Genomic DNA, 14,486 nt, shown 5'->3' on the forward strand with positions numbered 1-14,486 from the left:
AGCTTGTAAGCCGCCCTGAGTCTTCGGAGAAGGGCGGGATATAAATGGAATTAAAAAAAATAAAGCCACCTCCTGAATAATCTCACGAGACAGAGAAGGTGGGGGAGAGGGAGAGGGGGAGAGAGAAGGGGAGGGAGGGATGGCCTTAAAGTATGTTTGTCTTTTAATTCCTTTTTGGGGCATTTGAACTCTCTGATACAGCTGAAGGCTATAAACGTGTCACCCTACTTGTCTGTAAGGACACATGATGCCAGCCAGCCCTTCTACAACCACATTTCTCTTCCAAGTTTGACTTGCAGTATGGAAAAGTATGACAGACAATTTCATTCCCAAAGCTGTTGTTATCAAAGTATAACTGAACATTTACTAATACAAGACATAATGTCTGTGCCCGGTTGATAGACTGGTTATTTGTCAGTTGCTCAGTCTTCCCCAGCCATGCACAGTCATTAGAGGGGAAACAGGAGACAGATCTATTCTGAAACAGAGTATATGCTTTTTCTTCTTTAAATCCATTTAAGGATGTTTAGAGATTTTCTTCAAACTTCGGTGTTCCTTTGTGATCTCATGATAGAAACATAAAATTTGATCTCTCTTTGTTTCCCTTTGTTTCCCTATACATTGGTGCAATATAACTCAAACAGAACCTTATTGTAGAGTCAGAGTTTTTAATTTGTGAAATTTTAAATGAAGTATACGGTGCCTTCCATTTGTAATTCTTCCATGTTTTGCATTACTTATTCCATCATTTTTCTTACTTGAAAAAAGTATCTGGGAAAATGGGGAAAATGGGATAGGTTCTTAGTGTCTTATGACTGGTATTATTAAGAATCTGATTCTTGCAGAACAGAAGGATGCTGTCAGGCACAAATAATCAGGATCATTCATGTTGGTTGCAATGTAAACAATTTATGCACAAGAATCTGGTCAACTAACGGTCAGCACTAAACTGGTGATAGATAAGGGTCAGTGGAATTCAAGGGAGGGGGGCTGGACTTGGATTTCTTGTGCCAATGCAGGGACCCTAAACTAATGATGCATTTATATCTAAAACATATAAGGAACAGTTGCTGGAATTGGGTATGTCTAGTCTAATGAAGAGAAGGATGAGGGGTGACATGATAGCAGTGTTCCAGTAATCTCAGGGGCTGCCACAAAGAAGAGGGAGTCAGGCTATTCTCCAGAGCACCTGAAGGCAGGACAAGAAGCAACAGATGGAAACTAACCAAAGAGAGAAGCAACCTAGAACTAATGAGAAATTTCCTGACAGTTAGAACAATTAATCAGTGGAACAACCTGCCTCCAGAAACTGTGAATGCTCCAAAACTGGAAGTTTTTAAGAAGAGATTGGACAGCCATTTGTCTGAAATAGTGTAGGGTTTCCTGCCTGAACAGGGGGTTGGACTAGATGACCTCCAAGGTCCCTTCCAACATCAATAATAATAGTAATAATAATAATAATAATAATAATAATAATAATAATAATAATAATAATAATAATAATAATCCACCATGACCATCTCCCCAGGTTAGCCTATTCTTTCTGCAGATGTTGAAGTATGAAGACATTTCTTAGGAATGGTAGTTTAGACTAACTTGGATAAGCCAAGTACCATCAGAAATATATTTTTGTCTACAACTATGTTGTAATGATCAAAGTACACACATTTCCCCTACACCCTAATTTTCAGGCCCAGATCATATGCCTTCAGTGTTTATATGCAGATAGATTTCCAGTCTGCATAGCAAAAGAGAGTGAGTGAAAGAGATTACAATGTGAGTTCAAAACTGGGTGGGGACCATATTGGAATACCAAAGATTAAGCCTTTATACTAGGAACACCTTCTGAATTTGGAAGCCTGTCCTGGCAGTCTGCAAAGCTTATTTTGTATTCAGTTGAATACAAAATTATGCCATCAAGATAGTACATAGTTGAGCCCTAAGCCCTAAGAATTTTTCACAACCAGGCAAAGCATCAAGAAAATTATAAGATAGTTTCTTATTAAACTACTTTTTCCAGTGTTTGTTCGCTATATTGCAACAGTACTAATCTGCAGAGCAATTCTTTTTCTAATAAGATGGAAGATTCATGAATATCAACCCTTACTTCTTCCCCTCAAAATACAAACAAATAGGAGCTGCAGAATGTACTTCAGTATATTACTTGAACTATATATATCAGCCTACAGGGCTTGCACACCTTTATTAAAGATCAGTATCTTTGCATTCAATGTATAATCATTGTGTCCTAGCGTTGCCATTCACTTTCACTGTCTTTCTTTAGTATTCTGCCCAAGTGACTATTCATGAGAATAGATTTTTCTATTTCTGAAGAAGAGAATGTAAAAACATATAATACCTAACTATATATAGTTTAGTTTTCACATTAAAAGTTCTGTCACTCAAGCTTTTGTTTGAAGGAATACTTAATTCTCTCCTGATGCATCCACAGACTCTACCTTATCCATGTACATTTGATGCTTCTGATGCATAATTCATGTAACTGTGCTACTGCCTACAAAACACTTCATTTTTCACTTGCCTATCACATCAAGAAGTTTGTTCATTATTTTCTAAATTAAATCTCTCTTGTCCACAAAGCCACTTGCTATGGATATTGGAGACACATTTTGTAAATGAGCAGTGACGGTTCTGAGATCAAGATTTCTGTACATATACCTCAGCTTTCATTTCAATTGAGACACAAGTCTTTTGTTTGCCTCTAAGTAATGAACTGACATTGTTTGCCATTAAATGGCAGTAAGACAAAGCATGTCAGTTGCACTGTTTTTAAAAGCTTCTCTATTAGTCCTCCCTTGAGATAGTCTTGTAAAATCAGTAATGCACAATACTAATTGTGAATTTTTCATCTTCTGCCAGCCTTCCATGTGTTGAATGTTAATTAGAGCAACTGAAGGAGCAATATGTTTCACTCAACTCTCCTTCTCCTTAGGATAGAGCTATAATGAAAAGCCAAGTCCTTCTCATTACAATATAGTAGGGAGTGCCTCATCGCTGATGATACACAACTTTTTCTTTCCACCCCGAACCAACCCAGCGATGCCCTCGCCGTGATGTCCCATTGCCTGGAGGCGGTCCAGGTCTGGATGGGTAGAAACAGGCTTCGTCTCAATCCCGCCAAGACTGAGTGGCTGTGCATATCGGCATCTTGGGTCAACCAGACTATTTCATCTCTAACGATGGGGGGTGAGGTGTTACCCCCCGTTGATAGGGCTTGCAACTTGGGCGTCCTCCTGGATTCACGACTCAATTTTGAAGACCATATAGGAGCCGTGACCAGGGGGGCTTTTGCCCAGGTTCGCCTGGTGCGCCAGTTGCGACCCTATCTGGACCGAGATGCCCTACGCACAGTCACTCATGCGCTCGCGACCTCCCATTTAGACTACTGTAACGCTCTCTACATGGGGCTGCCCTTGAGGACCACTTGGAGGCTTCAGCTGGTGCAGAATGCGGCCGCGCGAGTTGTGATGGGGGTTTCCCGATACTCCCATGTAACACCTCTACTCCGCGAGCTGCATTGGCTCCCGGTTGCCCTCCGGGTGAGATTCAAGGTGCTGGTGATGACCTATAAAGCCCTAAATGGCTTGGGTCCGGGATATCTGAGGGAACACCTGCTGCCGGCATCAAGTTCCCTTCGTCCAGTGCGCTCCCACAGGGAGGGTCTTCTCAGGGTGCCACCAGTAAGAGTTTGCCAGCGGACGACACCCAGGGATACGGCCTTCTCAGTGGGTGCGCCTGCCCTTTGGAACCAGCTGCCAGTGGAGCTGAGGACTGCCCCTGACCTCCGTTCATTCTGCCGGGACCTGAAGACCTGGCTCTTCGAGCTCTCTGGCCCAGGCTGAGAATCAATCTTAATTTTAACTGGGGTTTTATTTATGCAGGGACAAATATAATTTTTTTTAATTTGTTTTTAACTTTTGTATCTTTGTTTTTTAACCACCCTGTAAACCGCCCTGAGTCCTTCGGGAAAGGGCGGTATATAAATGTAATAAAAAAAATAAATAAATAAAATAAATCAGGATGACCAGAAGCACCAACCTTTAAAAGAGATCACTAGCACTAACGGCCAGTGGCTGCACTCAAGAGATTTCAGTGATTTCAGACTCTGAATTTTAGATTTCTTTTCCTTGTTAGCTGGATGTGTGGCTTACTTCTGCTACTGTTCAGGGATAGCCCAGTGCTTCAGCAGGAGTCTGTTTCAAAAGCTGATTTGTCCAAATTCAGTGTGATAAAGAGAAAAGAAAAGAAGAGAAAAGAGGGTAAACAACAATCAGTACAAGTGCACTGATTGCCTGGACACAGACTCCTAACATTGCAATATCAATTATTATAATCACTTTACATATTCCTCCTGTCCATCCAATTGACAATTGACATGCTGTCTTGTTATGTAGATTTAAATTATTTTTATCCTCTTCTTTAAATATGAATGCATTAATCAGTTGATCTCCATTCCTGATTTACTTAACCATCATAAATTTTGGATACCATTTACAATTTCTGTTTAAGCAATTAATATAGTGGCCTTTTCATAAAAAATGTTTGATTACTGGATTAGGAACTAGGACAAGAATAATGAAATATAGCTTAGAAAATACTGTATGTCTGCCATTGGTTAATGCAAACCTATTAGTAATTTATTATTAGTTAATTGAAATTGAGGCAACTATTAGTAGTTATACAGAAAAAATGTTTTGGGGTTGATTTTTTTTAAAAAAAACGTGGGAGTACAGATAGACCTCACTTAATATCTATTTATTCAGTGAGCATTTGAAGTTACATTGACATTGCTGAAGAAATGGTACTGATGCCTGGTCCTTGAGGTTATGGCTGTTGCAGCACATCTGTGGTCATATGATCAAAGTTTGGCTGCTCAGCAATCTGCCTACATTTACAGCCATATGGTGTTCTTCAACTTCCATTTGCAACTTCCACTTGTAGTGGTCATATAGTTTTTGGTACCCTACATTTCCTATCCCAAACTCCATAAAGATAAAGAACAGATGAATCCTTAAAACCTTTCTGCCTAAATATAGCTATTTTTTCCTGTCTTTTATGTCAGCCACAGACCATACTAAGTCAAAGGAGCTAAATAGCCATGCTCCACCAAGAGCACAGGTCGGCAACCCGCGGCTCCGGAGCCGCATGCGGCTCTTTGAGCTGTCTCTTGCGGCTCCCAGCCGCCCTGTGCGCGCGCACCTCTTCCAACGGGCAGTGGTGCGTGCGCACCTCTCCAAATGGAGAGTGGCACCGCCCGTTTGGAGAGGTGCGCGTGCACCTCCCCGAATGGGCGGAGGTGCGCGTGCACCTCCCCAAACCTTTGGAGAGGTGCGCGCGTACCTCCGCGCGAATGGGCAGCGGTGCCGCTCTTTGAGGAAGCTGCCGCGGCCCGTCTGCAAAGCTGCCGCTTTCGGCAGCTTCGCAGACGGGCCGTGGCAGCTTCCTCAAAGAGCGGCGCCCCTGCCCATTCCAAGAGGAGCGCGCGCACCTCTCCGAATGACCGGAGGTGCGCGCGCACCTCCCCAAACCTTTGGAGAGGTGCGCGCGTACCTCCGCGCGAATGGGCAGCGGTGCCGCTCTTTGAGGAAGCTGCCGCGGCCCGTCTGCAAAGCTGCCGCTTTCGGCAGCTTCGCAGACGGGCCGTGGCAGCTTCCTCAAAGAGCGGCGCCCCTGCCCATTCCAAGAGGAGCGCGCGCACCTCTCCGAATGACCGGAGGTTCGCGCGCACCTCCCCAAAGGTTTGGGGAGGTGCGCGCGTACCTCCGCACGAATGGGCAGCGGTGCCGCTCTTTGAGGAAGCTGCCGCTCTTTGAGGAAGCTGCCGCGGCCCGTCTGCAAAGCTGCCGCTTTCGGCAGCTTCGCAGACGGGCCGTGGCAGCTTCCTCAAAGAGCGGCGCCCCTGCCGATTCCAAGAGGAGCGCGCACACCTCTCCGAATGACCGGAGGTGCGCGCGCACCTCCCCAAACCTTTGGGGAGGTGCGCGCGTACCTCCGCGTGAATGGGCAGCGGTGCCGCTCTTTCAGGAAGCTGCCGCGGCAGCTTCCTCAAAGAGCGGCACCGCTGCCCGTTCGCGCGGAGGTACGCGCGCACCTCCCGGAATGGGCAGGGGCGCCGCTCTTTGAGGAGGCTGCCGCGGCCCATCTGCAAAGCTGCCGAAAGCGGCAGCTTTGCAGATGGGCCGTCACCATCGGGCAACCGGGAACCGGTTCCATCTCATTTTTTAAAAAATGGCAGCCGCGTGCGTCCGCGCATGCGCAAAAAACCTTTTTGCGCATGCGCGTGCATGGACACACGCACGCGGCTCCCACTTTTTTTAATTTGTGATGGAACCGGTTCCCAGTGGCTCTTTTCCTTTTTTAGGTTGCCGACCCCTGACCAAGAGCCTTGGTGGAGCAGTGGGCTAATGCCTCCTTAAGTAACATCAGCTGCCTGCAATTAGTGCAGGTTTGCATCCCACCAGGCTCAAGGTTGACTCAGCCTTCCATCCTTCCGAAGTAGGTAAAATGAGGACCCAGATTGTTGGGGGCAATTAAGCTGACTTTGTAATAATGCCGCTTGGGGTGTGTGTGAAAACCCTAATAGCAGGCATATACATAGAATGAAGGCTACTGCTAAGCTTGTAAGCCGCCCTGAGTCTTCGGAGAAGGGCGGGATATAAATGGAATTAAAATAAATTTTAAAAAATGTTTTAAACTGTGGTTTACATTTAAATGTGCATGTCCACAGGAACTCTCTTTCCCTTTTGTTGTTCAGAGCAAAACTGGATTATCAGAAAGAGCACAATGAACATGATAGCATGAAATGGGATGTCTGTGCTAACATTAAACTTTTTGTAAACAATAGGACCACCAAGACCAAAGGAGGAATGGTGCACTGATGACCCAGAGATCATTAAATAGCAAGAATTAGCTATGTTAAAGTACCAGACCTGAACCACAGAGAGAGCCTGTGCAAATATATTCTTTCCTAGAACTTGTCCTGCACTCTGCTAAATCGTGGCTGCTGTGCTATAATGTTAGGTAACTTGTTTTGTTTGAGCTAATGAACAATGGATTTATTTTAGTCCAGGACTCTTATTTTCCAATAGGATCTAGACAGGTGTCTTTAAGAACATTTATCTTAAGGTAGGATGCAAATTGCTATTCCTCTAGGGTTTGTATTTTTTGTTAGATAGCTTGAATACCACCACCATTTACAGTATGGAAATCCTACCTGTAGTCATGTTAGAATCAAATTTGAGTGCCCTGTTTCTCTGTGAATCTGTCTAATCCTAGTGATTGTTATGCACACATCACACACACAAAGACACACACAAACAGTTAAGGAAAATATAAAAATTCTGTGTTAATGAACACATCTACAATGTGAAGTAATCTTCAATAACAATACTTTAGCATACACTATAAAGAAAAAGTCTCCTCTCATAATGTGCAATATTCAGTGCACTGTATCATCACTTGACAAAATTACCCTATCTTGATAGTTGCTGGGTAATTATTATACAGGTTTTGATAGTAGCATAAGACTTACATATTTCAAAAAACACTTGGATCAGTTTCCTGCTTATTTTGTTACTATCTCATTCTCATTAAAATACTCACTGCATTAGCCAACATTTTTTAATATTTTTTTTATCACATTTTGGATACCCCCATCACAGAGGGACTCGGGGCAGTGTACAATAAGATTTTAAAACATAAACATAGTATAAAAAAGTAAAATTAAAAAGAGGCAAGAATAATTAAAACAGTTAAAAATTAATTAAAAGGTGAAGGGAAGGCTTTCAGGGTGCTAACCAACCCCGTAGCTCCATGCTTCTCTGGGCTCCCCATGCAAGGCTGCAGAGCCATGTTTTAACCTCTTTCTGGAAGACCAGGAGGGGGGGTGCTGGAATATTCCACAGGCAGGAGCAACAGCAGAGAAGATCGGAGTTCCAGTTGGAGTTCTTTAATTGATGGGGTCAGTCCTTGGTGGAGCAGTGGGCTAATACCTCCTTAAGTAACACCAGCTGCCTGCAATTAGTGCAGGTTCGAGTCCCACCAGGCTCAAGGTTGACTCAGCCTTCCATCCTTCCGAGGTAGGTAAAATGAGGACCCAGATTGTTGGGGGCAATAAGCTGACTTTATAATAATGCCGCTTGGGGGGAGGCCGAAAGCCCTAATAAGCAGGCATATACATAGAATGAAGGCTATTGCTAAGCACATTGATTTGTGCTTAGATTGTAAGCCGCCCTGAGTCTTCGGAGAAGGGCAGGATATAAATGGGATATATGGGATATAAATGGGATATATATATATATATACCTTCCCTACCTGACCAAGTGCAATGGGCTGATTTAATGGGACAAAGACGATTCCATAAGCAGCCTGCCCCTATGCCTTGTAGGGCTTTAAATTTCTGAAAAACTTGTTTCTGTTGTTGTTTAGATCCCTATGTGAAAATTCATCTGATGCAGAATGGAAAACGGTTGAAGAAGAAGAAGACAACAATTAAGAAGAACACTCTGAATCCTTATTACAATGAATCATTCAGCTTTGAAGTACCATTTGAGCAAATCCAGGTAATATCAAACTTGCAAGTCCTTGTTCACCTTAAAATTCTGCTCCTCTTCTCAGAAACCTTCATTAATACCTATACAATAGTCCTGCATGGGTGAAACGAGAGAAAGCTACAAAAGGTAAAAAATGAATAATACAATACTTAGGAACCTCAGTTCTTCAAACAGGCAACACATAATGAGTACTTTATTAAGTAGCAATGGGTGCTAAATAGAAAATTCAATGGTGATTTTATTCCAGCAGTTCAGGATAAAATCAGTTTTGTTGTTTTCCATTCTTTCAGATGATTTGATTAATATTAACAAATCAAAATTATTTAAAGGCAGAACAGTAATAATTATAAATTTCTTCTCCTAAACTGCATAACTAAAACCATACTTATAATAAGATACATAACTAAATAATAGGTTTTGGCAGTCCAGAGTGCTCAGCTTAGTTCTGTGCTTTTATCTCATTTCAAAAGCCCTCTGGAAGTAAACAGAAAAAGAAATATGAGATAAAACAGAAGACAAAAAAAGAAACATCAAAAAGCTTAGGAAATAAAAAAGTGGTCATCCATCTTTGTGTGTGGCTCTTCTCTTGCTTCCTTAAATCTCAGTCACTTTCGGCATATGGTCCTCTATAAATTACTCTCAAGGCAGCGGTGGGATTCAAATATGTGAACAACCAGTTCTCTGTGTGGAAGCCACTTCCAGAAGTCCATTTTGGGGCTGGGCAACAAAAAAATTAGGTACCCGTTCTACCAAACTGGTGCGAACTGGCTGAATCCCACCACTGTCTCAAGGGAATGCGGCACTTGGCAGAAAAGCAGGGCTGTCCATCCCTATTTATAGGATTACAACTTAACTTTCCAGTTTGATATATAAATGAAGTGATAAGGGTGCTTGTCTTCTTTAGCACAATTTCACCAAGCCACTGGGGCTGAAGCATTGTTACAACAGACTGCAGGGAGATTCATCCGTTCATATTGTATCTGTTGATTTAAACACAGAGTTTTGATTTAAAAATATGTCTCTCTGTGCTCAACCATAAGACTTACATTGCCAGTACATAAATATTTAAGAAGAGGGATTTGGCAGTGCAATCTCATTACTGAAGCATTGGCACCATCCCAGGCAAGATTATTGCAACTTTTTCAGAATCCAGTTTAGAAAGAAATTATAATATAAGAAGAGGCTCAGTTATATAACTGAAAAACTGCCAGTGATAAGATTTTTCGAGAGGGATTTATAGAATATAATTCCTAGGAGGCTGCAGGAAAACCAAGGTAAACCAGATCTGAACTTCTCATATATTGCTGCCCACTTACCACATGGATTGTGTTAGCTCTGACAATCTCCGCAGCAAAGTGTATGGATTTGCATTTTTTAACCTTGCTTTGTTCTCTCCCCATTGTTTAGAAAGTGCAAATTGTTGTGACTGTTTTGGACTATGACAAGATTGGCAAGAATGATGCCATTGGCAAAGTCTTCGTGGGCTACAACAGCACTGGTGCGGAGCTGCGACATTGGTCAGACATGTTGGCCAACCCAAGGCGACCCATTGCACAGTGGCATACCTTACAACCAGAGGAAGAAGTAGATGCCATGCTTGCTGTCAAGAAGTAGGAAGAAAGTGAAATGTGAAAAGAAGGCCTTTCTGCATTTGCCCATATAGTGCTCTTTAGCCAGTATCTGTAAATACCTCAGTAATATGGGTCCTTTTATTTCCAGCCATGCATCCCCAACACAGATCAGTGGTACTTCTACTCTTGTTTTAATTTGCACAACTTTAATGTAGAAAAAGCCCTATAAGGCACTCCATCTCACCACTGCCCTCAGATCTACTCTTCTTTTAAGCAATATGTGTAGATAGAGCATGACAGAAATTATTTATTGTATCACACAGTTGTACATACCAGTATCTAAAAATTTATTTCTAGTCCGTTTATTTGTTTGTCGTAAACGTTTCCTAATCTGTGTATATCTAGATGTTTTTAATAAGATGTTATATTTTAAATTATGTAAATTGACTGAGATATAGGAGAGCTGATAATTATATTATAGGGTTACTATTGTCTGCATTCCAGCAAAAATTCCAACTTGTAAGGCACTAGTAGTGTTACACTGACATCTTAAAGGACAACTTAAATCTGAGCTTTCAACTGAACCATTACAATATCAAGGTATGTTCCTGAAGGAATGAATCCACTGGTAGACTTTTCTTGTGGGCAATTTTGCATGATCTAAGCAGGACTGACTTCTAGGAAGCATAGCAGAAGCTGATATATCACTTTTTTTCCTCTTTCTCTCTCTGTATATATATGTGTGTATAAAAAAACTGAAATCATGGCTTTACACTGAGAAATGAAGGTACAGTTGCATCAAGGGAGGGAGGTGGGAGCATGAAATATTACACATAGCACCATATAAACTATGTGTGGGAATCATTTCAGGGTTATGTAGCAGCTGCCGCCGCCGCCCTGCTCTAACCCGTGGCAAACATATATACTTGAAGACAAGTAGCTCTCCTTTTATCACCTTTATACGAATTTGCATACTGTGAATCCCATTTGTGCTCTCACATTCTCTAATTCTAATGAGTTTGCACATTAGACTTTGTAACAAAATATTTTATTATACTAAGCCAGATGAGAAGGAATGCAGAATATTTTTTAAAGCAAAACAAAAAAAAATCACAGCCGTGTGTGTTTATTATACAAAAGTAGTTTCATGGTGACGAGACAGTATTGTACAATCCCATCAAAAGAGGACAAAAAATTAGCCATATTTCTGAATGCACTTCAAAGCAAGCCAAAAGATAACAGCTAGTGACCTTTTATATACTATTTGTACTAATAAGTTTTAATTTGTCCTTTAAAAAAAGTGAAACAAAACAAAGAACAAGTTCTAGCAAACTGAAGCAACCTCTTATGTACACTAGATGCTCGTTTCAGGAGGAATTTTTAAATGTTTTCAATGTTACTATGTAGTAAATGGCACAATTATGAAGCTATTTAGTCATTCCATAAGCGTCTTAAAAGACTGCTCTGTGTATCACTGTGACTGCCGTGTGTGCTTAGAAACTGTAGTTCTCTCAGTGGATAGCAATCAATTTATTCTGTAGTGATATTGTAAAAATACTGCCATTCCCTTCTACTGCACTGCCGAAGGATTGCATAGCACAAGATGTTCTTATAGCTATGGACCAATTCAGAACTGAAGAGCTATGCACAGGACAAGGCATCATATAGAATGGACTGACAACACAGCATTTTGTCGACACTGTGCAATATTCCACATCTCTCCCCAGGTTGATGGTAAAGGCTGTCCTTCAGACAAGACCAATGGTCACTTTAGCTTATATTATTTCCTTGTGTCGCATCGGAGCATTATTTTTGCAACTGGGGTTTCTTCCTTGGAGACCCCTTTCATTAATTTATTTAAATGCTGCATATTTATTTAAAAGATTGTAAATATATTTTGATATGTTGAAACACAGGTTCTATTTTCAGTAACACTAAGCACCAAAAATAAAAATAAAAAATCCAAGAAGGCATTCCCCACCCTTCCCATTAAAAAAAAAACTTTTGGTGGTAAGTGTGGGATTTCCTCAGAAATATTTACAAAATATAGTTTTCTTTTTTAAGAAAAAAGGCATCCCCAGTCGTGTTTTTTTATGACAGATCTCCTTTTTCAGAGCTCTAAGCTGGCATGTTACTAATGAAATGTAGAGAACTGAACTCACAAGCCACAAATAGATTGTGACAATTTAATCCAGTTTCTATTTAACTTTCCACAAGGAGCAACATTTATTTATTCTGGTGCTCTTTCTATTCTCTACATGAGTGTTTTTCAACCTAAGCAACTTTAAGATGTGCGAACCTCAACTCCCAGAATTCCCCAGCCAGGGGAATTCTGGGAGTTGAAGTCCACACATCTTAAAGTTGCTGACATTGAGAAACACCATTCTACATCAAAGAGGAAAAGGCATAATTGAATCAGATAAGTTGAACTATATCTAAGAGGGTCCTTTTGTAATTGTATACAACCACCAATTCTCAAAGAGAATGAGCCTAAACACAGAGGGTTCAGTTCTACTGTAACTTCTTTTAGTTGATCAGCATAATGGGAGAGAAATTTCAGGCTGAAGCTACCAGAATTGATTCATTGTGTGAAGGTATTCTAAATTGATTCTCTTTTTACACTGCCAGAATGAATGTCACTGTGGAATTGGTTTGTAATGTTCCATCATTTTTAGCAGAAAAGTCTGCTATTTGACCAAGATGACATTTTCATCCTCAGAAGAAGCCACATGTACCTTCCTGACAAAGCTGTGTAAAGTATTAGAATCTGATGCTGTAGAAAGATCCTAGTTGCCTTTGTGTATATTTACTGCCTGCTTGAGTGTTTCTATGTGTGGGGTTTTTCCTCTGTATCTTGTAGAAACGTTTGGGGTGTTCTATCCTGCCATATTGCTCGTGACCCACGAGCTGACAAGATTAGCTGTATTTTACATTTAGTTTTGATGAAGGTGGTTTATCTTTTGTTTCACTTTTGTGTAGTGAATCCCACAGTAGAGTTTTCCAGGTGTTGTTAAATAAAACATACATACTACACAATATCCAATAAAATGTTTTATTTCCTGTTGATGCCTCAAGTGTTATCAGCATTATTTATTTATTTGTATTTGTAAAGCCTAGATTTATAAAGCCGCCCATCTCAAATAATGTGATTCTGGATGGCATACCACAAAAAACAAACTAAAAAAAAACCCTCTTTATTTATTTTTTTTCTCCTGTTCAATCACATCCAGTTCTTGGAGGCTGCCTGGACAAGTACATGCAGTTTTCTTGGCGAGGTTTTCCAGAAGTGAATTGACATTGCCTCCTTCCTAGGGGCTGGGAGAAAGTGACTGGCCCAAGGTCTTCCATTTCACTTTGTGCCTAAGATGGGACTAGAACTCACAATCTCCTGATTTCTAGCCTGATGCTTTAACTATTATACCAAACTGGCTCTCTTCACATAACGTTAAACCTATGTGATAACCAAACACCGAACAACCAAATGGTTGTTGGTTCCTGGCTTAGTAAGTTGTTACATCAAAAGAATTTACTATTTAAAACTCAGTTCTTCAGTATGTGGGAGTAAAAGCTGTCATTAATAGTAACACGTTGTCTTTGTGCATTCATATAGCTTTAAGCAGTGTCCAACTACTATACGAACTATTCCAAAGGCCGTGAGAATGCCTACATCTTCACAACTGAGAACTTAGGTGCATGGGCACATATTTTTTACACAAATATTCCCTGGCTTTGAATGTACATACAAACAGAAAAAGGAAAGACATACGTACTATACAATGAAACACCTTGGTTGAGTAGCACCTTTTCCAATTTATAAATCTGAGCTCATGAAATATTATCTTTTAATAAAATGTATTAGTAAAGGTGCAGGTTTCTGATGTTTTGCCTCCCCATAGGTTAACATTTTCTACTTGATTGTAAATTGCTTGAGCCGTGGTGGCAAAGTGGTTAGTATGCAGTATTGTTTGCTCCTGACCACCTCAGGTTAACTCAGCCTTCCATCCTTTCAAAGTCAGTAAAATAAGGACAATAAAACAGTTTAGAGAGGGCTGTAAAGCACTATGAAGTGGTATATAAGTCTAAGTGCTATTGCTATTGAAAGCATACAAAGAATAACTCAGACATACAGTAGAATCTGTAATAGATTCTAAAATATAAAATCAGTATAAAAATTATTCATTCCCATACCTAAAGAGAATCAAGGCATTCGCTTTTTGGTGAAGGTTGTTGAGAGTGTGGTGGCACATCAGCTTCCTCTGTTCCTGGAGGAAACTGATTATATGGACCCGTACCAATCGGGTTTCAGGCCCGGGTACAGCACGGAGACGGCATTGGTTGCACT

General features: G+C 40.9%; 1 protein-coding gene across 1 annotated transcript in view; it reads left to right on the top strand.

Moving 5' to 3' along the window:
• SYT1 (synaptotagmin 1) overlaps positions 1–10,187 on the top strand; it is a gene marked incomplete at its 3' end in the record, with an annotated part of 207,440 nt that extends 197,253 nt beyond the window's left edge. The window contains exons 8-9 of the mRNA XM_083365142.1: positions 8,449–8,582; positions 9,981–10,187. Coding sequence (XP_083221268.1) covers positions 8,449–8,582; positions 9,981–10,187 — 341 coding nt within the window. The remainder of the gene's footprint in view (positions 1–8,448; positions 8,583–9,980) is intronic.
• Between the last annotated feature and the right edge of the window lie 4,299 nt (positions 10,188–14,486).

This window comes from Vipera ursinii (genome assembly GCF_947247035.1).
Source record: "Vipera ursinii genome assembly, chromosome: 6".
NCBI lineage: Eukaryota > Metazoa > Chordata > Lepidosauria > Squamata > Viperidae > Vipera > Vipera ursinii.